This window comes from Triticum urartu, chromosome 1A (genome assembly GCF_056163025.1).
Source record: "Triticum urartu cultivar PI428250 chromosome 1A, HENAU_Tu73, whole genome shotgun sequence".
NCBI lineage: Eukaryota > Viridiplantae > Streptophyta > Magnoliopsida > Poales > Poaceae > Triticum > Triticum urartu.
Window position 1 is genome coordinate 5,443,678 of NC_141873.1, and position 27,939 is coordinate 5,471,616.

General features: G+C 43.9%; 2 protein-coding genes across 3 annotated transcripts; one reads left to right on the forward strand and one right to left on the reverse strand.

Annotated features, from left to right (window-relative positions):
* Positions 1-8,855: 8,855 nt before the first annotated feature.
* On the forward strand, positions 8,856-13,870 carry LOC125540974 (disease resistance protein Pik-2-like). The gene is made up of 4 exons (XM_048704487.2): positions 8,856-9,690; positions 10,638-11,773; positions 11,852-11,993; positions 13,561-13,870. The coding sequence occupies exons 1-4, from the start codon at positions 8,879-8,881 to the stop codon at positions 13,868-13,870; spliced, it is 2,400 nt and encodes a 799-aa protein (XP_048560444.2). The 5' UTR covers positions 8,856-8,878.
* On the reverse strand, positions 13,859-17,671 carry LOC125541490 (disease resistance protein RGA5). Of its 2 annotated transcripts, XM_048704893.2 has the most exons (3): positions 16,567-17,669; positions 14,304-16,258; positions 13,859-14,213 (listed from the first exon to the last, which is right to left on the reverse strand). In XM_048704893.2, exons 1-3 carry the CDS (start codon positions 17,391-17,393, stop codon positions 14,194-14,196), a joined length of 2,802 nt encoding a protein of 933 aa, XP_048560850.2. In that variant the 5' UTR covers positions 17,394-17,669; the 3' UTR covers positions 13,859-14,193. The 2 variants fall into 2 exon arrangements, with proteins under 2 accessions (XP_048560850.2, XP_087399501.1); XM_087543375.1 differs by lacking the exon at positions 13,859-14,213 and having other exon boundaries at positions 15,965-16,098; positions 16,567-17,671.
* Positions 17,672-27,939: the final 10,268 nt, after the last annotated feature.

The window sequence follows — 27,939 nt, forward strand, 5'->3', positions numbered from 1 at the left end:
AGCGAGCAACCAACTTATTGGAAATCATACATACTGATGTGTGCGGTCCAATGAGCGTTGAGGCTCGCGGTGGCTATCGTTATGTTCTCACCCTCACTGATGACTTGAGTAGATATGGGTATGTCTACTTAATGAAACACAAGTCTGAAACCTTTGAAAAGTTCAAGGAATTTCAGAGTGAGGTTGAGAATCAACGTGACAGGAAAATCAAGTTTCTACGATCAGATCGTGGAGGAGAATACTTGAGTCACAAATTTGGCACACACTTAAGAAAATGTGGAATAGTTTCACAACTCACGCCGCCTGGAACACCTCAGCGTAATGGTGTGTCCGAACGTCGTAATCGCACTCTATTAGATATGATGCGATCTATGATGTCTCTTACCGATTTACCGCTACCTTTTTGGGGTTATGCTTTAGAGACTGCCGCATTCACTTTAAATAGGGCTCCGTCGAAATCCGTTGAGACGACACCGTTTGAATTATGGTTTGGGAAGAAACCTAAGCTGTCGTTTCTAAAAGTTTGGGGATGCGATGCTTATGTCAAGAAACTTCAACCTGAAAAGCTCGAACCCAAGTCGGAAAAATGCGTCTTCATAGGATACCCTAAAGAAACTGTTGGGTATACCTTTTACCTCAGATCCGAAGGCAAGATCTTTGTTGCCAGGAATGGATGCTTTCTAGAGAAGGAGTTTCTCTCGAAAGAAGTAAGTGGGAGGAAAGTAGAACTTGATGAAGTATTACCTCTTGAACCGGAAAATGGCGCAACTCAAGAAAATGTTCCTGAGGTGCCTGCACCGACTAGAGAGGAAGTTAATGATGATGATCATGAAACTTCTGATCAAGTTGCTACTGAACTTCGAAGGTCCACAAGGACACGTTCCGCACCAGAGTGGTACGGCAACCCTGTCTTGGAAATCATGTTGTTAGACAACGGTGAACCTTCGAAATATGAAGAAGCGATGGCGGGCCCGGATTCCGACAAATGGCTCCTGCCAGTTACCGATAACTCGGTTACAAAACATGATCATCTCATACAATAAAATTTAGCATCATGTCTTGACCATATCACATCACAACATGCCCTGCAAAAACAAGTTAGATGTCCTCTACTTTGTTTGTTGCAAGTTTTACGTGGCTGCTACGGGCTTAAGCAAGAACCAATCTTACCTACGCATCAAAACCACAACGATAGTTTGTCAAGTTGGTGCTGTTTTAACCTTCGCAAGGACCGGGCGTAGCCACACTCGGTTCAACTAAAGTTGGAGAAACTGACACCCGCCAGCCACCTGTGTGCAAAGCACGTCGGTAGAACCAGTCTCACGTAAGCGTACGCATAATGTCGGTCCGGGCCGCTTCATCCAATAATACCGCCGAACCAAAGTATGACATGCTGGTAAGCAATATGACTTATATCGCCCACAACTCACTTGTGTTCTACTCGTGCAAATAACATCAACACATAAAACCTGGCTCTGATACCACTGTTGGGGAACGTAGTAATTTCAAAAAATTTCCTACGCACACGCAAGATCATGGTGATGCATAGCAACGAGAGGGGAGAGTGTTGTCTACGTACCCTCGTAGACCGACAGCGGAAGCGTTATGACAACGCGGTTGATGTAGTCGTACGTCTTCACGGCCCGACCGATCAAGCACCGAAACTACGGCACCTCCGAGTTCTAGCACACGTTCAGCTCGATAACGATCCCCGGACTCCGATCCAGCAATGTGTCGGGGAAGAGTTCCGTCAGCACGACGGCGTGGTGACGATCTTGATGTTCTACCGTCGCAGGGCTTCGCCTAAGCACCGCTACAATATTATCGAGGATTATGGTGGAGGGGGGCACCGCACATGGCTAAGAGAACGATCACGAAGATCAACTTGTGTGTCCATGGGGTGCCCCCCTGCCCCGGTATATAAAGGAGCAAGGGGGGAGGCGGCCGTCCTAGGAGGAGGCGCACCAAGGGGGGAGTCCTACTCCCACCGGGAGTAGGATTCCTCCTTTCCTTGTTGGAGTAGGAGAGAAGGAAAGAGGGGGAGAGGAAGAAGGAGGAAAAGGGGGCTGCACCCCTTGTCCAATTCGGACCAGAAGGGGGGGGGCTCCTTCCTTTTGGCCTCTCTCCTCTATTCCCGTATGGCCCAATAAGGCCCATATACTCCCCGGATAATTCCCGTAACTCTCCGGTACTCCGATAAATACCCAAATCACTCGGAACCTTTCCGATGTCCGAATATAGTCGTCCAATATATCGATCTTTACGTCTCGACCATTTCGAGACTCCTCATCATGTCCCCGATCTCATCCGGGACTCCGAACTCCTCCGGTACATCAAAACTCATAAACTCACAATATAACTGTCATCGAAACCTTAAGCGTGCGGACCCTACGGGTTCGAGAACAATGTAGACATGACCGAGACACGTCTCCGGTCAATAACCAATAGCGGAACCTGCATGCTCATATTGGCTCCTACATATTTTATGAAGATCTTTATCGGTCAGACCGCATAACAACATACGTTGTTCCCTTTGTCATCGGTATGTTACTTGCCCGAGATTCGATCGTCGGTATCTCAACACGTAGTTCAATCTCGTTACCAGCAAGTCTCTTTACTCGTTCTGTAATACATCATCCCGCAACTAACTCATTAGTTGCAATGCTTGCAAGGCTTATGTGATGTGCATTACCGAGAGGGCCCAGAGATACCTCTCCGACAATCGGAGTGAAAAATCCTAATCTCGAAATACGCCAACCCAACATGTACCTTTGGAGACATCTGTAGAGCTCCTTTATAATCACTCAGTTACGTTGTGACGTTTGGTAGCACACAAAATGTTTCTCCGGCAAACGGGAGTTGCATAATCTCATAGTCATAGGAACATGTATAAGTCATGAAGAAAGCAATAGCAGCATACTAAACGATCGGGTGCTAAGCTAATAGAATGGGTCATGTCAATCACATCATTCTCCTAATGATGTGATCCCGTTAATCAAATGACAACACATGTCTATGGTTAGGAAACATAACCATCTTCGATTAACGAGCTAGTCAAGTAGAGGCATACTAATGACGTTTAGTTTGTCTATGTATTCACACAAGTATTATGTTTCCGGTTAATACAATTCTAGCATGAATAATAAACATTTATCATGATATAAGGAAATAAATAATAACTTTATTATTGCCTCTAGGGCATATTTCCTTCATCTTAGTCCTTTAGATAAGTTAGAGTGTCGAACCCAACAAGGAGCAGAAGGAAATGACAAGCGGTTTTCAGTAAAGTGTTTTCTGCAGGCACTGAAATTATCGGTAACAGATAGTTTTGTGATAAGATAATTCGTAACGCGTAACAAATAACAAGTGTAACAAAGGTGCAACAAGGTGGCCCAATCCTTTTTATAGCAAAGGATAAGCCTGGATGAGCTCTTATATAGAGCAAAGCTCTCCCGAGGACACATGGGAATTACTGTCAAGTTAGTTTTCATCATGCTCACATGATTCGCGTTTGTTATTTTGATAATTTGATATGTGGGTGGACGGGTGCTTGGGTGTTATCCTTACTTGGACAAGCCTCCCACTTATGATTATCCCCTCTCGAAAGCATCCGCAACAACGAAAGAAGAATTAAAATAAATCTAACCATAGCATGAAACAATTGGATCCAAATCAGCCTCTTACGAAGCAACGCATAAACTAGGTTTTAAGCTTCTATCACTTTAGCAACACATCATCTACTTATTAGTTCCCAATGCCTTCCCCTAGGCCCAAATCATGGTGAAGTGTCATGTACAATACTGCAGGATACTGCTAACGCGACACTACGATCGGAGACCCTTCGACGAAACTGTGTGCGATGCAATAATCGCAAACGGTCGTGTAAAAAACCCGTCAAAAAGGTGCAAAACGTTTGCGATGACGGATAGATCAAACATGGTTCAGATTTTGGTTGTGTGTGCGATTCAGGGCATACGGTTCAGGTAAATTAACTATTTGTGATGAGGAGGAACAAAAGAAACGGTCTGCCAGATGAAGGTGTGTGCGATATGCAGCATACGCTTCACTCAAATGTACTGTTTGTGATTAGGCAACACAAAAGAAACGGTCAGCCAGATCAAGGTGTGTGCGATATAGGGCATGCGGTTCACTTGGATGAACTATTTGCGTTGAGACAAGATACCAGAAACGGTTCAATATAACAAGATATGTGTGATACGCGACAAACAGGTCTGTAATCAGAAATGTGTGCGAAGACCAATAATAACACAGACGATTGCTTCTAATAAGACGTATGTGATATGCTCTGTCTACACAACATCTATTGGCCATTGGGGGACGAGCGGACATCCGGATACGCCATAAGGATGCGAAGAGGCATCCTATATCAGCAAGAACTAGCTGTTCCACCAGTAGCTCATGTAAGAGAACTCTCAAGTTAAGTGTGCTCGGGCTGGAGCAGCCATCAGATGAGTGACTGGATAGGAAGTTGTGTTGATGTTAAATTAACTGATAGGATGGGTCATATCTTCAAATTAAATGGCTGATATGACCCATTCCATGAGTTAATTTAACCTCGAGGTCCTTGTTTTCTATTTTTTTAACGCAAGTTAAAGAAGGTCTACCGTATTACTTTTTGACAATGTGCGATACGTGGCATACAGTTGATTGATCCGACCTGTTTGTGATGGAATAAGCCGTGTGTGTTGTGGACAAACACTTGCTAGTGTACAACCGTTTGCAATTGATGAATTCATCACTGATGGGTTCCATAGTGGGGTTCGTGTTCATCTCATCATCAACTACTTCTTGTGCTAGCTTGATGTTCCTTATATGCTAAGTTTTCATATTGATGGCGTTTTATGAACACGCCACCGTTTCCCGCCATTTCCTCACCTGTTTCCCGCCACCCAGCGATATTGCGCAAAGACCTAGGCGGTGCGCGACGCACTGAGGCAACAAGCGCAGCCTGTAGCACATCCATCTTTTCCAAGCATGCCAACCCACTAAAGCTCCACCTCTGCCATCAACCTCGTCGACGAGGAAAACCAGAAGGCGCCACGGCCCGTCGAGGCCACGACGCTCCCCGGCAACGCGATGGACGCTGTGATGCGTGTCATCGCCAGGGTTGAGCAGACCCTTGGCGCATGGCACTTTAGCACCGTGGATCAAGATAGGCATGTCAGCGCTGAGAGGCTGCAGCTCGCCGCACAACATGATCGATGGCGCGCCACAGAGCAATCAAGGCGCGTCCGCGCTGATAGGTGCGGCTCGCCGCACGGCGAGACCATTGGAGCGCCGCAGAGCGAGAGGCGCGGCGCGCCGCACAGCAAGAGCGGAACCATCGGTGCTTGCCTGCTGTTGACAAGGTGTCGCAACTGGGTACATGTCCCGTTAGTACCCCCATTCCCCGCCAGGAGTGGGCACAGGCCCTCTGTGCTGTACTTGCACCAGAGGGCGGCCGCGCCGTACTTGCACCAGACGCCCGCCGCGCCATTCACATGGGTCGTGCCGTTCGCCTATTCTGCAGCCCGCTTGATGCCAACGCGCTTGTCGGTAGGCTCGACCACCTCCTTGGCCCAGGTGTCCACCTGGGCGCAGTAGAGGAACATGGACGTCGCATCCTCGAGGTGGTGATCCCGATGAAATAGCCAACTTGGAGCTCGAGATCGCGCTCCAGATGTACCGCGAGCGTGTTGACTGCTTGGACAAACGCATGCACGAGTTCAAGCAGAGTCAAGAGCTACCGTAGGCAAGGGCGCTGCTGGTCATGGTCTCATGGACGTGTTTTATTTTGTTGAGTCGTTTCGACGTGGATAACTATGTATTCACAACAATCATAGTATTGCTCTATTTATTGCTCTGGTTCACTGTGTGTACTCTGTTTTTCGTTTTTATATGTTATGTTTCAATTTGTGTTTATACGCTTTCCATTCTGTATATGTGGATGATAACAGCTAGATTCAAATTACTATACAAAAACAGACAGAAAATGGATTTCATAATATATATAATATTAATTGTTTATTAGTTCATCACAGAATATATATAATAATATCAAATATATGTGATGATACTTAACTACTAAGTATAATACATAAAACTGAAAACGAACAGTACTAAAACTAATAATCCCTCCTGGGGCCAGTATTCCGGCAGCCCCTCGCGAGCAGCTCCCTGCTGCGCGGCGTCTTTCCAGCGCGGAGGCAGTACTCCACTTCCTCCGCCTCACAATGCTTGACGTATCGATCTGCCTCTTGCAGGCGGACGAGCGCAAATGATCTTGCCATTTCTTTGGGCGCCCACCGGAGCTCCTCGTCGGTGGCATGCTGGAGCTTATCGGCCCACCTCCATGCAGCGACGAGGCGCCTAGCGCCTTTGGCCTTCCTCACGAAGTACCCGTCTTCGTACACCTCCTCCGCACGACGACCCGCGCGCCCCCAAAGCTCCACCGCCTCCTTTTTCCAGGCGGCATCACAGGCTTCACAGGCCGCCTGGTACCTGGCATCCTCCTCCGCCATCTACTTATTGAAAGCCAGGCAAGGGGGGGATGTAGATGAGAATGCAGGCGGGACGAAGTGAGCAAGGTAGTATTTATTGGTGGCCAGAATCTAGATCGACAGGAACAGTACACACGGGGGTCGCCGGAATTTACGAGTACTGTAGTTTGAATTACACACGATTCCCGTAGCAAAATCCATGTGTGAACATAATAGCTGACGGTTCCCAATGCAAAACCATGTCTGATTAATAACGCCCGCCACTCACATTCCAAACCTCGAGGCATGGAATAGAGTGTCAATCGTGTGGGGGCGGTTGTCTTGCCAGATTTTACATTTTCTTTTTTGAGCACCAGATATTTACATCGTCAGATGATTTTTTAACTCGCACACAAGTACAGAAATATGATTTTTCAAACCGTTATGGTTAGCCATTGCATGTAGATGTAGTTCAATTTGAATTACACTCATTAAATGGCTAGAAAATCACTTAAATATCTTCGAAAGGTCAAATGACTCCTGAAATTTTCCAAATTTTCACATGACAGTTGTATTAATGCACGTTACATGTAAAAAAAATTGAAGGCCGTAAGAGAAAGCTATCTCCCGTTCGTCATCAAACATGCATTGTTCCCTCTGGAATCACGAGCCTTCTAATGAGTTGCTCCGGTTTGTAAGGGGTGTGTGTCCAAACTTTCGTCAAACAGGACAATTTTTTTACCACATCATCTTGGTGGCATGACATTATATCAAGGAAGGTTTCATGTATTTCTGATTATTTTTTATTTTTTGGAATTAAAATATCATGGCACTCCATGAACGCGTGTCCATGCCGTGAGACCATATGTTTGAAACATCCTTCTAATTTACTGCACATGGAATTAACTTGCACACAAGTACGCAAATACGATTTTTCAAACTGTTATGGTTAGCCGTTGCATGTAGATGTAGTTCAAATTTGAATTGCGTTCATTAAATTGCTAGAAAATGACTTAAATGTCTTCAAAAGGTCAAATGACTCCTGAAATTTTTCCAAGTTTTCACATGACAGTTGTATTAGTGCACGTTACACGTAGAAACTTTTTGAAGGCCGTAAGAGAAAGCTATCTCACGTTCGTCATCAAACATGCATTGTTCCCTCTCGAAACCACGAGCTTTCTAGTGAGTTGCTTCGGTTTGTGAGGGGTGTGTGTCCAAACTTTTGTCAAACAGGCCAATTTTTTTACCATATCATTTTGGTGCCATGTGCCTATGGATGTCGACATCTCCTCGAATGCCACAAGCTTCTATCTCTAGTTTATTAGCGTAGTAAGCAGGACTAACGTCTCTCATTTGGCTCCTAATTAAACTATGCTTAGAGTGAGTGGTACTTTTCGATAAAGGGCGCCAAGTGGGTGGTACTTGGTAACTGTGAAAACAATAGACCTGCCGCAGCATGTGATACGTAATTAATTAACTGGTGATCAGTTGTCCTTGTGTCGACATCATTGAGTGATTCCATGCGTCATTTTCTTAACCCCACACAGCAAGCTCATCCATCGTTGAGTGAACAATTTCTGCATGATTAGAATAAATGTCTTCAACAGCTAATTAAATGGGAATGGAATGTTACCAAATATCCATATATTTGCGTCCCGCAAAATACCTATAATGTTTTGAGGACCACGTCCATCACCATCTTCACTGGGGTTGCCTCCGACTCCATCTGATCAGCGAGTTCCTCCCTGATGAAGTCCCCTTGCAACTCACTACTGAACAATACGAGGAGGTCACTGCACGGAGCAGGACTAGTTATTGTCCAAGCGTGGTTGCTGGCCTATGACCCTCCTGCTTCTACATCCTAACACACCTCCTGAGTCTGTATATTTTTTTCATTGTTCTGTAGCAAATCATGGGCATTTAACTAGTTTAACTTAATGGTGGTGTAGTACATATTGGTCTAAAACATATATTTTTAGTTGTTTTACCAAAGTAAAAAAAAGAAACAAACATGAAAAATATAATAGAGAACACGAAAAAGGAAAAGGAAACCTACTAGCAGCAGCAATAGTAGTAGTAGGAGCAGTAGTGATGGTGTGCTAGCTAGATGTGAGAAAATGCCGCACTGATTGATAAACTATTCACTTGGGACTCGCTTCTTTTAATATAAGTTTCCCATCATCTGCCTCCTTCCTATGACAGGATCAACTCCAGATCTCACCTCGCCTCTGTGGAAACCACAATTTATTTATTTTTGAAACAGAGAAAACGACATTGAGGAAGAAGCTGGGAGCCAGAGGTAGCAATCACATTGCAGCACCCAGTTGATCATCTAGCAAAATATCAGAAAGCTCTTTCGATCCGGCAAGGCGAGTAGTACGGAGGTCGTGACCGGGGCGATGAGCACCCTCCTGCCCATGCTCGGCGACCTGCTCAAGGAGGAGTACAACCTGCAGAAAAGCACTAGGGGTGAGATCAAGTTCCTCAAAGCAGAGCTGGAGAGCAGGGAGGCTGCCCTCATCAAGATCTCAGAGGCACCCTTGGATCAGTCACCTGACATCCAGGTCAAGCTCTGGGCGAGGGATGTCAGGGACCTTTCCTATGAGATCGAAGATGGCATCGATAGATTCCGGGTGCACCTTGAGTGCCGGCAACAAAAGAAGCCACACAGCTTTATGGGCTTCATCCACAGAAGCATGGACATGCTGACAAAGGGCAAAATCCGACACAACATAGGCATCGATATCAAAGACATCAAGAGCCGCATCAAGGAGGTCAGTGAGCGGCGTGAAAGGTACAAGGTTGACAGTGTTGTGCCCAAGCCCACCAGCACAAGTACTGATACCCTTCGCCAGTTAGCTTTGTTCAAAAAGGTGACAGAGCTTATTGGCACCGAAGGGAGGAGCCTTGACATAGTCAGGATGCTAATGGAGGGAGACGAGATGATAAAGAAACAACTGAAGCTGGTCTCTATTGTTGGCTTTGGAGGCTTAGGGAAGACAACTATTGCTAATGTGGTGTATGAGAAGCTTCGTGGGGACTTCGATTGTCGAGCTTTTGTTTCCGTCTCTCTTAATCCTGACATGAAGAAACTTTTCACGAGTTTGCTCCATCAACTTGGCAAGGGAAAGTACAATAACATCATGGACGAGTCAGCGTGGAGCGAGACACAACTCATAAGTGAGATAAGAGAATTCCTCCGAAACAAGAGGTATGTGTTGTACGCTTAGTGTCCTAGCTGCCATTTGATCATCTATTTACTTATTAGCTCTGGAGTTTTTCTAGTTCATTTGTGTGTGCTTAATATGTACTATCACAGTGTTTTCTACTCCTTCTGTTCTTGAAAAAAGGTATTGCTTTGCCCCCAACTAATTGACTCACGCTGTCCATGGGCGGTATGGCCTGAATGGCCAGGCAATTACTACTGCATTATAGAAGCACACAAATCTGAGTTATTGATCCAAACCAACTAGAAGTAATACTCCCTCTGTCCCATAATACATGTGTCACAGAAGTGCAACCTTAGTTTTCAGGAGAAATGGAAAAGAGATACACACATTTTTTCGAGAATGTACCCAACGAATATTATCTATAATCTATCACCCACACGAATACCTCTCTCCAAAAAACAGTGTTTTGGTATACAATTACCTAGGATATACCCAACATGGCAACAAGAACTAATAGATCATGAAAAGCATAGTCTATATAAAAAAATTAGATATATCCTAATTTTATATAAAAACAGAGTCTATCTTCCTGTTTTTTTTTGTACTTGAACCCATATATAATTAGATGTAGGTTGAATATTGGCATCATATCATTCGGCAGCCCTTCCCCCTATATCAGGAACGTCCACAACAAACAATCTGATGACATAATGCTTTCATAAGTATACACCTAAAATAGTGAACATAGGCCATCTGGTTGTCCAAATGTGGATTAGATTTGAAATTACATTTTCAACCCATTAGGTTTTTAGTTTGCATATTCTCACTTAGGAACAATGTGTCCAACAATTTAGCTCTTTAGGGTTAATTTATTTACTGGGCATTGAACCACCCTCAGTTTCATGATTATTTATTGCTTTGCCCTATTCACTTAGTTAGCTGAATTCTTTCGCTTTACTTATTGAAGGCCTTTTGGAATTTCACTCAGGTATTTCATTGTTATTGACGACATATGGGATAAATCTGCATGGAGAAGTATTAGATGTGCTTTGACTGAGAATGGATGTGGTAGTAGAGTAATCATAACAACTCGCATTCTGGATGTTGGCAAAGAAGTTAGTGATGTTTATCAGCTTAAACCACTTTCTGCTAGTGACTCAAGAATATTATTCTACCAAAGAATATTTGGAACTGGAGACAAGTGTCCTCCTGTTCAGTTGGCTGAAATAAGTGAGAGCATTTTACGGAAATGTGGTGGGGTACCATTAGCTATCATTACAATGGCTAGTGTGTTGGCTAGTAAAAAGGAACATCAAAATACATACACGTATTGGTCAAAGGTGTACCAATATATGGGTTCTGGGCTAGAAAATAATCCTGACCTGATGGACATGAGAAGGATACTATACATCAGTTACTATGATCTATCTCCAAAACTTAAGGCTTGTTTACTGTATCTCAGTTTGTATCCAGAGAATTATGATATTAAAACCAAAGAGTTGATATGGAAGTGGATAGGTGAAGGATTTGTTCGTGAAGAGCAGGGGAAGAGCTTGTATGAAGTAGGAGAGGATTACATTGCTGAGCTCATTAACAAAAGCTTGGTCCAACCGAAATATATCGATATTGCTAATAAGCCGAGCTCTGTCCATGTACACGACATGGTGCTTGACCTTATCACTTCCTTGTCAAATGAGGAGAACTTTCTCGCAACACTGGGTGGTCACCAGACCAGGTCGCTACCAAGTAAGGTACGTCGATTGTCTCTCCAAACCAGCAATGAAGAGGATGTGAAGCAAATGCCAACCATGAGTAGCCTGATCCATGTGAGATCACTTACTGTGTTCAGTAAAGACCTCAGTTTGTTTTCAGCACTTTCAGGTTTTCTTGTCCTACGTGCATTGGATTTAAGTAATTGTAGGGGAGTGGGTAATCATGATATGATGGAGGTTTGCAATTTATTTCATCTGAGGTATCTGAGTCTAGAAGGGACATCTATCACTGAGATCCCGAAAGAGATCGGCAACCTGCAGCTTCTGCAAGTGCTAGACATAAGGTCCATCAGAATGGAAAAATCGCCATCAACCTTTGTTCAGCTAAGACAACTGGTGTTTATTGACATGGGTACAAGGCAAGTCTCTACATTGCTTCTAAAATCAATGTCCACCTTGCCCTCTCTCTCTTCCCTTGCAATCGGATTAGCACAATGGAGAGACGAAGACCTCCAAATACTTGGGAGCATGCCGTCTCTGCGTGATATCTCTCTATTTGTAGAGTACTGTCGAGAAGTCACACATAAAAGGCTAGTCATTGACAATGGTTGTCCCTTCCGGTCTCTGACAAGGTTCAGTATAAAGAGTTGCGGCTTCATTGGTTTCATGTTTGCACAAGGAGTAATGCAAGTAGTGTCCAGCAGAGCATATCGAGCTACGTATTTCACAGAGCTGCTAGCTAGCTAGTCTAGTATGTTGTTGTGATATTTAGTATGTAGTGCTGACGTGCAAGCTATATCGAGCTCGAAGAAATCAGGGTAGAAAAAAAAAGGAAAAGTCTAACAAGTGAGGATCAGCTGTTCATAAATTCAGTACGTAAAACAGAGTAGGTACAAGTGTCAATCAGGCGCAGCACAAACACGTACATAAACACATGGATATCAGTCGTCCGGTGAAAAACAATCTCTACGCATCGGTGCAAATTTTGGTTCGTTGATTCAACGGCGGTCAGCCACAGCCACGCTGTGCAGGGCGCATCAAGGCAGGGGTAGGTCGGATCGGCTACCCGTGTGGTCTCACGCACGGGAGCAGAGAACCCATCTGAGATCGCTAAATCGAGCCCGCATCCTTTATGCGCACGGACGGCGAGGGTTCAAGCTCCGGCCGGCATGCCGCGGGCGCCAGGCGGATCTACAAGCCGGACACGATCGTCATCGACCATCACCGATCGCGCGTGCATACAGAGCAGGAGCACGGCTCCCGTCTACATCGATGTATGCATGTAAGCATGCGTGTGTGGACTTCTGATCCATGCATCATCGAGCTTTATCCGATCTGTGCGAGCAACATACTGCTTCGGCCACGCGCCAAGCGCGTTCCGATCTGCATCAACTCAGCCGCCGATCATGGGAGGGCGAAATTCGCGCGCACGGCATCGAACCCACCACGCGATAGCACGCCTGCGCATCGATTACGGGTCTTCTGCACTGGAGCTTCTTCAACACGTCTACACAGAGCCAATCTTCACCAACATCGACGCCTCTCCATCGCCCCTGTGCCACTTCATGAAGCTGTAGGACTTCATCAAGCCCAACAACAACAACAAAAAAAATTCATCAAGGACATCTCGAGAAAGCAGCCACGACATGCATCATCCACACAACAGACCGGTGTGGAAAGAGGTGCTATTCTTCATCGATTTCTCGGGCACGACACGGCATTTACACTTCATCGCCACAGGGACACCTTCAAGCGTCGACACACTGTTGCAACGGTCATCGCCGACACTTCATCGCCAAGGTCTTCATCAACGCGGTGTTCACATGGTCTTCATCAACATTTTCGTCAAGACACTGCCGCAGCCTCGTCCACAAGATGGACACCTAGCGTCCTCTGACGAACTTTTCTACAAGATGTGACCTCGACGACGGCAACGACCGCATCACGACGACGCCATCGACTGCGTCATCTACGACGACACGATTGCATCAACACGGCGTCACTCTAGTGACTACCCCTACACGGCCACATGGTTTTGGCAAAATCGACGTGTGCTCGATGGGTTTCCTCCGGTCCTGGCAAAACCGTTGGACTCATCACCAACGGCACCATCTGACATCTGCAAGGTGTATCGTCCGCGACTGCAGCTCCATCATCTACAACATAGCACATTTTGATTGCGCCTCCGGCTTTGTGCAGCTTCATCATCCACGACGACTACATCATCGACCACGACCACCGCGACCACTGCTATATCATGATCTGCTACATCAACATTGAAATACAGGGTTATGTCTACATCAACATATCAGCAACAGCTCCAGTCAACAGCGTCCGCATCATCACCAGCGTCCACGCCACTCCCGTTGGGACCGCAGGAGGGAAGAAAGGAGAGACAAGGAAGGCACCAGAAAGGGACGCAGTCACCGCCCTAGGTGACGATCCATCAGTTGATGATGGCTCAGCAGAGAAGACGAAGGAAGAACAAGACTTCAAATTCAAGTCATAATCATCCGCTTCACTACCGCTACGACTGAGCGAGTATGTTAGAAGTATAATTGTGTAGAGATAAGAAGATAGAGATAGGATTGTAAAGCAAACTACGTCTTGTCTTGTATTCCAAGTCTCACCCCATATTATACTCTATATATACCTCTACGAGGGTCTGATCAATACAAAGATATTATAGGTTCCATATTTTCTATATTCAACACACCGAAAACCTCCAGAACAGCTCTAGGACGTCAAGATAAAAGAGGTCTTCAAGTCCGCCCCACTTGGTAGAAGAAACCAAACAGCAACCGGAGCTTCATTGGCGCGACATCGTTATCGTCATTTATAGCTATAAGTATCTGAGAAGAAAAAGGAATGAGCATGTGTATCGTTTGGAGAAATCGAATTAAGCCAACATCTACACAAGAAACCTAAGGGAAAGGACTCACGATCTTCAACGATATGAAGGGTTGGACGGTTGGGATGGGTGTGCGCTGCATGCCTCAGCACAGCATCCGCTTCCTCCTTGCACTTAACTGAAGAGTTGTCTTTCTCAAGCCAAAGCTCAACCGTCACATGCCGAAGGGAAGGGAGGTGTCCCATGCCGACATCCAGGTCACCTCTGACAATATCTGACGCTCGGGCTTCGAACTGTAGGAATTCAAGCATTGGCATAGCTCCTCGTGGAAACATAGATGGCCCCGTGAGAAAATGCCAGAACTGGCACACTCTTAGACATGGGAATGCATTAGCGCCAATGACGAATGTTTCGACACAAGTGTGCTGAGATTTGTTGACCCAAAGCCAGAGAAAACAAAGAGCGGGAAGCTTGCCGAGGATTTGAATGTCGACTTCTGGTCGCACTCTGTCCACTGAAACATGCATGGAGGAGAGGAGGGGAAACGATGATGAATTAACCCACCTCGGCAATGTTGTGGTCCATCCTTTAAACCAAAGGTATTGAAGCTGTGGGTTGGGCACCCAACTATCCCAGGAAACATCAAAGCTTGCAGGACTTAGATTGTGAATTTTTAGATTCTGCATTTTCCGCAAATTGCCCAGGGACACCACCAAAGAATTACACACGCTCTCATCCTTCCCATTCCAAATAAGGTGTAATACTCTCAGCTCGACCAGTTGCCCTAGCTCTTTCACATCCACCAATTTTCCAGTCAGCTCTTCTAAGGACGTCATGCTCCCGATGCCAACTGGTAACTCCGCATTGCCTGGATTTAGGAATATCAAACGCCTTAGACGGACAACACTTGACGGAATCGGTTCTACACTTGATCCATTTCCTGCTAAGTCCAGTGTCTCCAAAAACTGTAGCTTTCCTATTTCCACAGGAAGCTCACGAACAAAAGTGTTTCTTAGCCCTAGATACCTTAGGTGTAATAAATTCTCAATATAACTGAGATCAATATGGTGGTGATTTCTCCCAAGTTCACAACCTTCTAAATCCAATACACGTAATACTTGAAAGCATGAAATAGTCTGGATTAGATCAATATATGTTCTGAAGAGAACAATAGACCTAACTTTTGGCATACTTTTGGCATCGACCAAATTGGTGGTGGGCTCTGACATGCTATTTTGAAAAGATAATCTGTGACTCTTCCTGTGTGAAATAGGTTTACTTTGCTGTGTACCATCTAATATTGTAGCAAAGTTTTGTTCACTGGACAGGGAACATAATAGATCAAGCACCATATCATGCACGCGACAACCTCTCGCCCTGCCTGCAGCGTCAACATGTATTGGTTGAATCAAGTTTCTATTTGCGAGCTCATTGAAGTAACTCTCTCCGAGCTCAAATAGTCTAGTTTCTTGTTTTCCACCTTGCACAAACCCTTCGGCTATCCACATCCATATCAACCGGTCTCTCCTTATCTCAAAATCCTCTGGAAATACACTGAGATATAATAAACAAGTCTTCAAATGAGAAGGTAAATCGTAATAACTAATGGACAATATTCTCTGCATCTCCTTCGCACTACCACCTTCTGCAAGTCCACGACCAATAGAGCCAAGTATGTTGTCCCAGTGATACTTTGGCTTTATCTGTTGATCTGGACCATAGCTTGCTAACATACTAGCAATTGTAATGATGGCTAGTGGTACTCCACCACATTTCTTTAAGATTTCTCTAGATACTGGCTCCAATTCAGCTGGACACTTACTTCCTTGAGGAAATATTCTTTTGTAGAAGAGTCTTTTGGAGTCATCATCAGTAAGAGGTTTCATCTGATATATTATATCATCAGCAGAAGAGCAACATGCATTAGAGATACTGCCTATGCGGGTTGTAATCATTACTAGACTACCAAGACAGTTGTCGGCGAAAGCACACTTGATAAGTTCCCATGTTTCTTCATCCCACATATCATCAATTACAATAAGGTACCTATATGTTTTGTTTAGCGCGTTAGTTTGAAAATGAACCAACATAACCAAGGTTTCTATTTTGTCCATAAGTCAGCACCAAATTAATTAAGAGAAGGTATTGCCAGGTCAAGAAATGTATAGAAAAATATTGATCGGTTAGAAACATAGATAGTGCATAATTGGAACATTCATATAAAACACAAAAGAAAGGCCTAGCAGCATCCATTTAACAAAACCAAAATAAAACTAATTTGGTACACGCTATTCACTACCATTACATGCTTCCTTAGAAAGAATAATGGTAATCACATGTTCCTGCGTACGTACCTCTTATCGTGAAGAAACTTCCTCAATTCATCGATGAGTTGTTCATGGTCCCTAGCAGCTTCGTTGATGGTTGCATACTTGCTCTTGTCAAGTTCATATAAGACCTTCTTGAAAATCTTGGCCATGTCAGGATTCCGAGACACAGAAACAAAAGCTACACTGTCAAACTGAACTTTGATTTTGTCATACACTGCTTTGGCGAGAGTTGTCTTGCCCAACCCGCCAAATCCAACAATAGACATGGTCCTTAATTGGTCCTTCGACCTTTCATCACAATCACACAACTTTTTGATCAGCTCATCTCTGAGGTGATCTATCCCAACGAGCTCCGTGACATCTTTGTACACCGCCTTCAGACGAGGGTCAATGGCATCACCATTACCCTTGGCTTGCACGTCAATCATATACCTTTGGCGCAGGTCGCCCAACTCCTTGGCGAGCCGTTGAGCTTCTTCAATGTCACCGGAGATCTGATGAAGAGCCTTACCTTTGCTAAACAGTTTGGTGGTCTTTTTGAGGAACTTCTTGACTTTGTTCTTCATGTTGGTGGATCCGTGGTCATGCCAGTCCTCCACCACGCGCACGATGAAACTGTCGACGGCGTCCTCCATGTGGTAGGAGAGGTCCCTCACTTTGCCCGCCCAGATGAGGACCTGCTCGTCGAACTGCTCCGGCGGCTTGGTGCCGATCTTGCGTAGAACGGCGTGCATCATCTCCAACTCTGTGATCAGAGACTTGACGCGTTTGCTCACACGTTTCTCCAGCTTGTACTCATCAATTAGTAGGCCGCCGAGCTTCTTGATCAAGGGGATCATGGCGGCCTCCATGGCTTGGACGAGGAGGAGGGGTGTATTTTCTTGCTGTGGCAGAGGAGTTGTGCTTGTTGGTTCTAATGCTAGAGCTGGAGAAACGGAGGAGATGGTGGATTGATGGGGGATCCGGCTACAAATGGATGGTGGTGCTGCAACACTCCATGCCCGTTAATCCCTTACGTGGGTTAACAGCGCCAAGGAGATAAGATTTGGAGCCCATCCTCACACATGGGCAATGGTTTTCTAACTAAAGTTTCAAACTGTGCTGGAGTGATTTTTCTTCATGATTAGGTATGTGTAATCAGACTTTTCTACGTCTGCTTGCCATCACAAAATGAAGGCCATCCATATCTGATCATGAATGCTTGGTCTGATTTTTTTTACAGGAGACTATGATGAAACGACGACGGCAAATAAATAATACGTCAAAAAAGGACCACCCAATAATTCTACTATTTCCACGCACACAAAAGAAGAAATTTCTTCAAATAATTTTTTCCACATGATGTGATTTATTTGGAAGATATATGATGCTGATAGGAGCCTCTCAATCGCACCCTTGGATGCTACTTCCTCGAGTCAAGTGGTACCCTCGTGAGTGGTGACCACCGTGTCACATATCATGTTCTACGTGAATTCATCTTGGTAAGTAGTTCTAGTGGATTTTCTTTCCTTCTTTCTTTTTCGAGAAGGAGGGTTAAACCTACCGACATCGGCATCTATGGATGCATACAACCATAAAATTACTAAAATGTATGTGAGGCTACAACGTCGAAGTCATCAACAAGCAGCATAAATTAGAAGACTTGATAAATTCTACACCAACCGCTACTAGTCATGCACATTGCATAGGCAATAGAGTCACATCATAATGGAAGGTTCTATTGCAAAAGTGATTTCGCTATTTGATTCCATACTCACGGTTCGTCGACTCTAGGGGCATGTCGACTTTTCTCCATGTGCTTGCCACCACAAATGGAGGCTACTCATAAATGAAGGATCTGTCAGATACTCAGATTCACAAGATGAGGCTCATCCACGGTGAAGCAATGGCAACAGTGAGCCTCGCCAACAGCGTGGAAGTTTCCGAATAATTCTAGCTAGGTGATGTGGTCCTACAATTGTCAGTGGAATTAGGATAATTATGAAATGGATATTTATACAGATTGATATACGAATTATGGATTTTTTATTCTTTTGTTAACTATCTATCCAAATATTTGAACTAGAGAAGGATAACGAAATAACCGTTCATGGTGGTGTGTTCGAGGGAAGATAAATAATTTGAAACATAAGGGCTATCAGCAGCTGGACTTATCCTATCATCGAGAGATCCATGGCCATGGGCGGCAGCAGCAACTTCGTTGAGAGAGCCTTCTTCCATAGCAGAACCCTGTTTGTTGCACAGGGTTTGTTCATTTCAGTTCCAAGACTTGCCTCGAAGTCTAAACCTACTGCTACCGGTCAGTACACGTATATCAATCTGGCAGAGGCCGGGGAGTCCCCCCTTTTCGAAAAAAAACCCGGTCAGTAAACGTTTCTAGTCCATAAGCAATAGACCATGTCAATAATAACTGAAGGTTCTATTGTGGAATGCGATTTTGCCATTTGATTACCTGTCCGCAGTCCTCGACTCTAGATGCATCCTGACTTCTCTCCTTCTGCTTGCAACCAGAGTGACGGAGGCTGTCAATACATGATCATGAATGCTTGGTCCAATTGAGGTGATAAGACTCCTACCCATGAGACAGCGATTGCAAGGAAAAAGCACATCAACGGTGACCAGTCTTGCGTGGGTAAGCCAATAATTCCAGCTAGATACAATGGTCCTACAACTAATGCATGTACTATTTCCAGGCATGTACTAGAGGGATGGTATTGTTGCGCTCAGCGTCTTTGTATCCTGCCTTGGGTGGGTGTGTGCGTTGTGGTGGCGTGTGTTTGTACCAAGTTGTTGTTGATCGTTGCTTTATATATAAAACGGAGTGAAAGCCTTTTTCAGTAATATTTGAACTAGAGAAGGATAACGAAATAACCGTTCATGGTGGTGTATTCGAGGGAAGATAAATAATCTGAAACATAAGGGCAATAAGCAGCTGGACTTATCCCATCATCGAGAGATCCATGGCCATGGGCGGCAGCATCAACTTCGTTGAGACTTGAGAGAGCCTTCTTCCAAAGCAGAACCCAGTTCCAAGACATGCCTCGAAGTCTAAACCTACTGCTACCGGTCAGTACACGTTTCCAGTCCATAGGCAATAAAATCATTTCAACAATAACTGAAGGTTCTATCGTGAAATGCGACTCTTTTGTGTATTCTATGAAGACGCATTTGTCCGCTTTGGGTTTGAGATTTTCCGGCTGAAGCCTTTTCACATAAACATCGCAGCCTCAAAGCTTAAGAAACGACAAATTAGGTGTCTTGCCAAACCACGGTTCATACGGTGTCGTCTCCATGACCCCTTCAAGGAAACTCGAGTCCACCCTATCGTAAGCCTTTGCCAGATCAAGCTTATACGCATGGTGGCTATTTTTTGCATTCTTGCTATGCTGAAATTGGTGGAAGCATTCGAAAGCAATAATGGCATTGTCCGTAATCATGCGTCCTGAAATGAAGGCGCTTTGCGTTTCTGAGATAATCTCATCCAGTAATGGTCGAAGGCGATTCACTAGGCACTTCGACACCACTTTATATACCACATTGCATAGACTTATCGATCTGTAGTCCTTGAGGGCTTGTGGCTCATTACCTTTGGGAATAAGGCAGATCACAGCATCATTCACTCCACTCGGCATCAACCCTGTTTCAAAAAATACTTTCACAGCATTGGTAATATCCTCCTTCACGACGCTCCAATTCCGCTGGAAGAACCGGGCCGGGAAACCATCCGGTCCTGGTGCCTTAAGAGGCCCAATTTGGAACATTGCATCTGCAATCTCTCTATCAGTGAATTCCTTGGTTAAACTTGCATTCATTTCCTCTGTTACCCTAGCTGATACATGGCTCAGAAGGGCATCCGGTTGTACATCTAGGTCCTTATGTAAAGATCCATAAAGAATTCCGCAGCCATATTCTTCATCTTTCCCGAGTCGCTCACCCAAGTACCTGAGCTATCTTTTAGTTTACTGATTGTGTTCTTTTTCTGTCGCCATGTAGGCTGTCGATGGAAATACTTTGTGTTTCTATCCCCTTCTCTCAACCATGCAACTCGTGAGCGCTGTCTTCAACGAGTGAGTTTATTTATATTCTCGATTCAGCAGAAAGGTAACCAGCAGTTTCTGTGGAATAGCTTCAGCTTAACTGTGTTCAGAGACAGAATATAAAAAAAGGAACTGCACTGTCCTGTATGTAAGTAGAAGATCGTATCCTTGTTGCTGCTATTGTGTTCAATACTCCGTGATGCCCCAAAAAAAGAAGTTTTAAATAGTGTCCGAAGCGTTAACACGCTAAATGACAATAAATGACATATCGTGATGTCCTATTTACAACTGTATTATTAACACATACGAAACCAAATCCTAAGAACCAAAGTTATATATCGTCGTATTAATAATCACCACCAAACTTGACTAGAAGCACACTAGTTTCATATCAAGATTCAGAGTTTGGACGCAACTCCAGCCTTGAATTGCTGTTACTTGACATGCCCGGGAAGCAGGTCAACACATGCTTGACAGTGGTTATCGTGGTGCCACCGTCGATGAGGGGCGCGAGTGGCGGCGCAGCTCGATGAGAACGTGCAGGCTGCTTCTTCAGACGGTGGTGCAGGGCTTCTTCGCTGAAGATGCTAAAGTTCATTTCATGAACTCGGACCACACGACGGCAGAGGCTTGTCCAATCCTACTTGACTCCACGACGGCATAGGTTCTATAAAAAAAGAAATAGTTCAACATCTGCAAGTGAGCAACATACGCTATATGACCCTTAGTTGAATCAGTAAAGAATTGAAGGAAATGAAGAGTAGCTTTAGTTCTTATCATCAACAGGCCAAGATCAAGAACAGCATCTCTATGTTGTACTAACTGACAACAAAATATACAAAACAATCTCAGACAAGATATTCATCTAAACCCGCCTTCGTGCTCCAGACTAGCAACTAACAAGATGAACATACGAACAAACATGTACGTACCTAAATAACCTGACTAACATATCAGGAAACACCAATAGAGAAACTGATAAACAATGAATACGTCTAGGTCACATGTTCTGCTGGCCAATACCTAACTTGGGCGGGCTGATCTCACTCCAAACACTACCATGCTTCACAGTAAGTAATGAACAAGGGTAAGTGTTAAATGTTTCTATTTTCTTTCCTATTTCTAATTATTTTTCATGTTTTTTCTAATTTTCATTTTCATCATATGGACATCTTTTAACAGAGAAATTTTTTGCACAATGTGTTGAGCATTTTTTATGTGCACATGTTCACTTTTTTATTTTTTTAATTCTTGTTTTATTCATTTTAAATACATAATATCTTTTATTTCACTTTTCCTTTTTGCTTATATATTTTTCCATTTCTTCAAGTTGTTATTTTGTTCATCATGCCTTGTTTTCAAAATGGTCATCATGTTAAAAAAGTTTATCATGTATTTAGAAAATGCTCATCTTGTATTTTTTTTAAAGTTCATCATGTATAAAACAAAATATCCATCTTGTTTTGAAAAAAGGTCTATCGTGTGTCTTGAACAATATACATCCTGCATTTAGACAATAATCAACGTGTAGATTCAAAAACAATTCTAGATTATATTCAAAGAATGTTCAACGTGTTTAAAAACCGTTACCATGATTTCAAAAATGATCTTCGTTTACTATTAAAAAAATCATAATATTTTTTACAACAAAATGTCGTGTATTTAGAATATCTTCATCCTATATTTAAAAATAATAATTCAATCACGTATTATAAAAAGTTTTCATCATGTATTTGAAATGAATGTTCATCATGTATAAATAAAATGTTCTACATGTTTTGGAAAAAGTTTCATTGTGCATTTAGGAAATTTTATAATACTTTTCAAAAATTGTGTTTTATGAAAATATTCACCATGTTTAAAAAATTTGTGTGTCGTATATTTCAGAAATTTTAATCATATTAAAAAAATACCCCTAAACTTTTTTATTTGTATGAATAAAATGATGCAAAATGCATGCATCAGCACCACCATGTCTCATCACTTGTCTCCTTATCAGGCGACAAGGGAAGGATACATCAGTAGTCTCTGGACATACTGCGGTGTTCAGCGACCTGTAGTGGTAGGCAGGGACTATGTTGAACCTAATTTTTTTAGCACTGGTTAATCATGTTTGGCGTTAATTTTATTCGGTTTCAGCAGTAATTGTCATGATTCTGTTGTACTATTGTTCTATTAGTGGTTAAAATCAATTAGGGAGCACATTCTTCTACCTTAGTTGATTTTTGGCCGGCCTGGTTTGATTTTGACCAGGCCACGACGTGGATAAAACTCAAAGGGTATGTAAGACTAAGATTTGGTCATGACATACTAGGTAGGTAGATAAAGATGATATCCAAAAACATACTTGGAGGGGCATGACAGACATATATAGATTCTATCAATTGCATATTGAAGCAGTAGAATTTAAATAGACCACAAATAAATAAGCAAATAGAAACTGATATTTTTCTTTCGGTAACCCAAATAAGAAATTACAAACACGGCGCAGAAACTGATCGACGCTAAAGACGGGAAAGTAGAAAGGGCGGTGCGCGCGCGCACACACACACACCTATGATTATTTGATGAAAATTATAACACTGGCATCTAAGGCTCAGTGCGGCGCCGAGTGAGTAGCAGAATCCTTAGTCACGTGCCAACGATGTAGAGTGGCGAAAGTCGTAGTTAGACGCAGTGGCATTTGCAGTAAGAGGTGCAGCAGGATTTGCACCCACCAGAATAGTTTTCCTTGCATGCCCTACACGCCGGCGACTCAGCGCAGACGCTGCTGCACAAGCCGCTTCGGTCGGTGCAGTAGTCTTTGCAAAAGCTTTCACAGTCGTATGAAGCACCTCTTTGGACTTTGCACGCACTTGAGCATCCCACAATGCACTTGGCTTGGTAGATGGGGAGGCTGCCAAGGCAGCCCAAGCAAGCCGGCGCCGGGCTGCAGTCTGTGCCGCACGGCCCCGCCCCGGCGAAATTGGCAGCGCTGCATGTTGAGTTGCACTGCGCCGAACAATCCTTGCATGACGTCGTCGCCTCCGCTGGGTAGCCCAACCCCAGCAGCACGAGGACCACCATCCCGGCCAACACAGCTGCACTGCTAATTGGTGAAGGCGCCATTAGTTAGTTGCAAGGGGCAGCGTAGCTAGCTAGCAGGAGTATATGGCAGAGAGCAAGACAAGAGACGGGCTGAAGTGGAAGTGGTGTCTATAGGACAGAGCACCATGCCTTGCTTATTTATAGCCATCCGGCCATGGTAAATGCCATGGTAGTTTCTTTCCGTGTGTATATGCTAACATCCTAGGAACGCAAGTGTTGTCGTACGTATGCAGTATATCCTAGTATTAACTCTCTACTTGTTGGCCCAAAGGACTAACTAATTAAAGTGTGTCAACGCCTTGAGCTTAATGAAGTTTTGATGAGTTAATTTGGGGGTCAGTGAATCTAGCTAAGTACCAGCCAATGCCATATCTGATAATTTAAGATCCAGAGCATCTTCAAGTTGTGGCACTAACATGCAAACCTGGATTGAGTGACAAGCCTCTCGTTCAGTCACGATGGGCCGTCCGCACCTGATTATATTTAGAAATGAGCGTTTGTTACAAAAAAAGCTCCCTTCCAGGAGAACTTACTAGGAACTTAATGATTTTCTCTCTCTCTCTCTCTCTCTCTCTCTCTCTCTCTCTCTTTCAGAGCTTACTAGGAACTTACTAGGAACTTAACGCCTTGAGCTTAATGAAGTTTTATTTAGAAATGAGCGTTTGTTACAGAGTATACATCTTGCAGCCACCAATGCATGTTACTAAAGTTGACCTGAAGAGGAGTAACAGGTGGATACTATACTTGAGATGTACCACGTCGTTGGAGGAATCTACTTAGGCTGACATGCGAGACAAGGTTAGCAGACAGTTTACGTTGGATGGAGGACCACTTAATGGGAGCCAACTTGTCTATACACATCGATCGAGGTACTAGTGGAACTCATCATTAATTTCAGCGGATTCCTCAGATCGATTGTTGAATGAATCGACACGCTATGCTCTGCCGTGTGTCTTATACTAACTCAACTTTGATATAATCCGTACTTAACCGAACCTCCAGTGTAGTAGTAGTAGTATCATGCATGCACATGCACTTGTGAATGAACGCCTAGCAAACTATATTAGGTGACGTACTAGTACGACACATGCATGCATACGTTGGGCCGGCCCGAGTCATCACTGTTGACGCCATCACTATAGAATCTGCCATGCACGACGTCGCAGGGTGCACCGACGACGACGAAACAAGTGGAGTAAATGGCAAACTGCATGACGCGTGGCGGTGCTGGAGCGCTCCTGAAGGCTGGAGATTGCCCGCTGGAACACTCACTCGCCCACCATCTTTTTTCTTCGTTTTTTAGAAGAGGCTGCCCACCATCTTTCTTCTTCTTTTAGAACAGGGTGCCCACCAGCTAGTTGCTCCCTTCGGCCTGCCATCATCTAAGTTTTAATTCAACACGTTATTAATTTTTATCATGCGAGATAGGAACCAACTGGCCCACTAGGCCTAGTAAATATCATGTATCAATAACCACCATACTCTTTGTCTAAAAAAACCCACCATACTCACATCTCCAACAATTTTTTTTCTCTCAGCCCCACTAGTCCCGCCCTTGCGTAACACATCTTCCTTCTCTGAACGCCTCACATGTATTGACAGCCTCTCGGCGAGGCCGGCTCACATGTTTGTGGTCTTGCTGGCACAACTGGCATGCTGTCACTTGTTGGCAGGGCGAACTTGGTAATGTTTTGCGGTCATCTTGGGGAAACCATGTAATGTTAATATGCGGCATGGTTTTACAGGAGGGGAAATCTTGGTCTTGTCAAATCACACAATATTTACCATGAAGTGTATGGTGCTTCTCAAAAGCATAATAAATATACTGTAAGTTCTTGAGGTAATGCACATGATTGTTTTTTATTATGTCACTAAATTGGTGAAGGTTACCACTACTGCAAAAGTTGTTAGTAAGACATACATTTGATTGTTGAAAGAAGTATGTTTTCATGATAATTAGATCCCCCAGATATTTAAACAGGTAGAGGTTCTCAAAATTTGAACACTTTCTTTTGAAAGTGTTATTTCACTATGATAGTGAGCATATAGGTTCTTTGCCTTATCTGACATACTGGTTTAATAGGAATGCCATGGTACTCATATCAACAAGGTACACCTTCTTTTCTAGCACCTCTTCTCGAAATAATAGAGGAGTACGTATTTCTCACTGACATTACATTCATGTTCACACACTCATTTCAGTTGTCGGTGTTCATACTCTATCATTGTATTATCCATGCTAGTTTAATTTTTTTTCCCGCTTTCTTCTTGTGTGTTTGAAAAACCTTAAGGAAAACAAAAGGAAAATTAGTTGCAGTTAGTTTACCTTCTATGCATGTTTAGTTGTAATATTAAAAGAAAACCCAAAAAGATTTCTCGTTCTTGTTATACTTTCTTCAGAAAAAAAAACTCCAAAAACATTTTAGTGTGTTTCTTTGAAATTCTTTTCCTTTCTTTGGGGGTCGAGAGGGGAAGACCACGATGAAAATGTTGAGTGGCTCTCATATGCATTATTATTGATCTAACAAAGAGGCCATATTACCTTGCCTTCTGTCGGGGATATACCCCGCGGTATGACCCGGTCGGAGTCGTAACCCGGCCGGGACTTGGTAAACCGGTGGATGGTAAACCGGCAGACAGTTAAGACAGACAGTTAAGACAGATGGCTAAGACGGACGGTAAACCGGCGGGTGGTAAACCGGCAGGAGTTAAGTCAGATGATAACTCAGCAGGAAGTCCTAAACCGGTAGACCATCATAAACCGGCAGACCATCTTAAACCGGCAGACCATCTTAAACCGGCAAACCATCGTAAACTGGCAAACAGTGATAACTGGGTTGCCAGGGGTTATGAAGCCCGAGACGTTATGAAGTCCAAGATATTAAGAAGCCCACAAAGAGGAGTCAGAATTGTTAAGTCTTAAGTCCGAGTTGGACTCTAGCACCTTATCTCGAAATAACCTCTAGACTGAGCATGCGTGGCTTGGAGTACTTGCACTAGTAGAAAAGGGGGCAAAGGTTCAGGCCGGGTCAGCCCATTAGTCCCGGTTCAGTCCAGAACCAGGACCCATGGGGGCATTGGACCCGGTTCGTGAGCCCAGGGGGCCAGCCGGGCCACGTGGGCCATTGGTCCCAGTTTTTCTGGACCTTTTGGTCCCAGTTGGTGGGACGAACCGGGACCAATGGGCCTCGCTCCTGGCCCACCACCATTGGTCCCGGTTGGTGGCTTGAACCGGGACCAAAGGCTGCCCTTTAGTCCCGGTTCATGCCACCAACCGGGACCAATGAGGTGCCTATATATACCCCCTCGCATAAGAGCAGAGCACACTGCTCTGTTTTTTCTGGCCGCCGAGGGGAGAGGGCTTGGTGGTGCTCTAGCTCACCTCCTATGCACGCAAGGTGTTCGATGGAATGCCCGAGCCACACTACTTAAGCTTTCTCCTCACCAAGCTCGACCTCGAAGCTCCATTTTCCTCAATATTTGTCTAGGTTTAGCGGTCCGTCATGCCCCGTCCCCGTCTTCACCGCCGTCGATCACACGTGCCGATCTCATCGCCGACACCACTGTGGTGAGCCTCTTGTTCTTATCTTCTTTCTGAAAGGAAAAATATTCTTACTTGTATGTTTAGATAGATACTTGTATTATTTTCTTACTTTTATTATTGCATCTTATATAGTGCGATGGTTTTGGTATCCGCCCCCGTCGGCCCTCGTCCTATCTATGATTCGGATGCGGTATATATTATCTTTATAACTATTGGTTCATTTATTGTTTATGAAAATTATGCCAACCAACGTGACATAGATTTTATTTATCTAGGAGGTATGTGAACCGGAAATTCCAACCGACCCTATCGTCGAGAGGTTAAATTTAGTTGAAGAAGAAAACAATTTCTTGAAGGAAAAAATAAAAAAATTGAGGAGGAGAAGATGATATTGGAGTTGCATGTTGCGGATGTCGTCGATGATCACAAGATCAAGATGGATGCAATGCGCTTGAAGATTAGAAAGATTAGAAAATATGCCATTTATACCAAGTCTTGGTATCATTATGCCTTTGGATCAATTGTTATCTTGGTTGCGATTATGATCGCATTTTTTTTTGCATTGAAATGTTTTACATAGTTTCAATGTATGGTTTAATTAATTAGATGCTCTGGAGAGCTATATGTTGTTAGATGAGAACTATGTACGTACTTTGGTTTTAATGTGATGATGAACTTCTATTAATTTGGTCACTTAATTATCTATTCATGATGCTCTATAATGGTTTT

Bases quoted from the DNA above. Each gene is read 5' to 3' on its own strand.
- LOC125540974 (XM_048704487.2), top strand. From the start codon at position 8,879: ATGAGCACCCTCCTGCCCATGCTCGGCGACCTGCTCAAGGAGGAGTAC. The intron at 9,691-10,637 runs GTATGTGTTGTA...AATTTCACTCAG, and splicing joins GAATTCCTCCGAAACAAGAG to GTATTTCATTGTTATTGACG. The intron at 11,774-11,851 runs GTACAAGGCAAG...CAATCGGATTAG, and splicing joins ACTGGTGTTTATTGACATGG to CACAATGGAGAGACGAAGAC.
- LOC125541490 (XM_048704893.2), bottom strand. From the start codon at position 17,393: ATGGAGGCCGCCATGATCCCCTTGATCAAGAAGCTCGGCGGCCTACTA. The intron at 16,259-16,566 runs GTACGTACGCAG...CAAAACATATAG, and splicing joins AAGTTTCTTCACGATAAGAG to GTACCTTATTGTAATTGATG. The intron at 14,214-14,303 runs GTGAGTCCTTTC...TTTTCTTCTCAG, and splicing joins CCTTCATATCGTTGAAGATC to ATACTTATAGCTATAAATGA.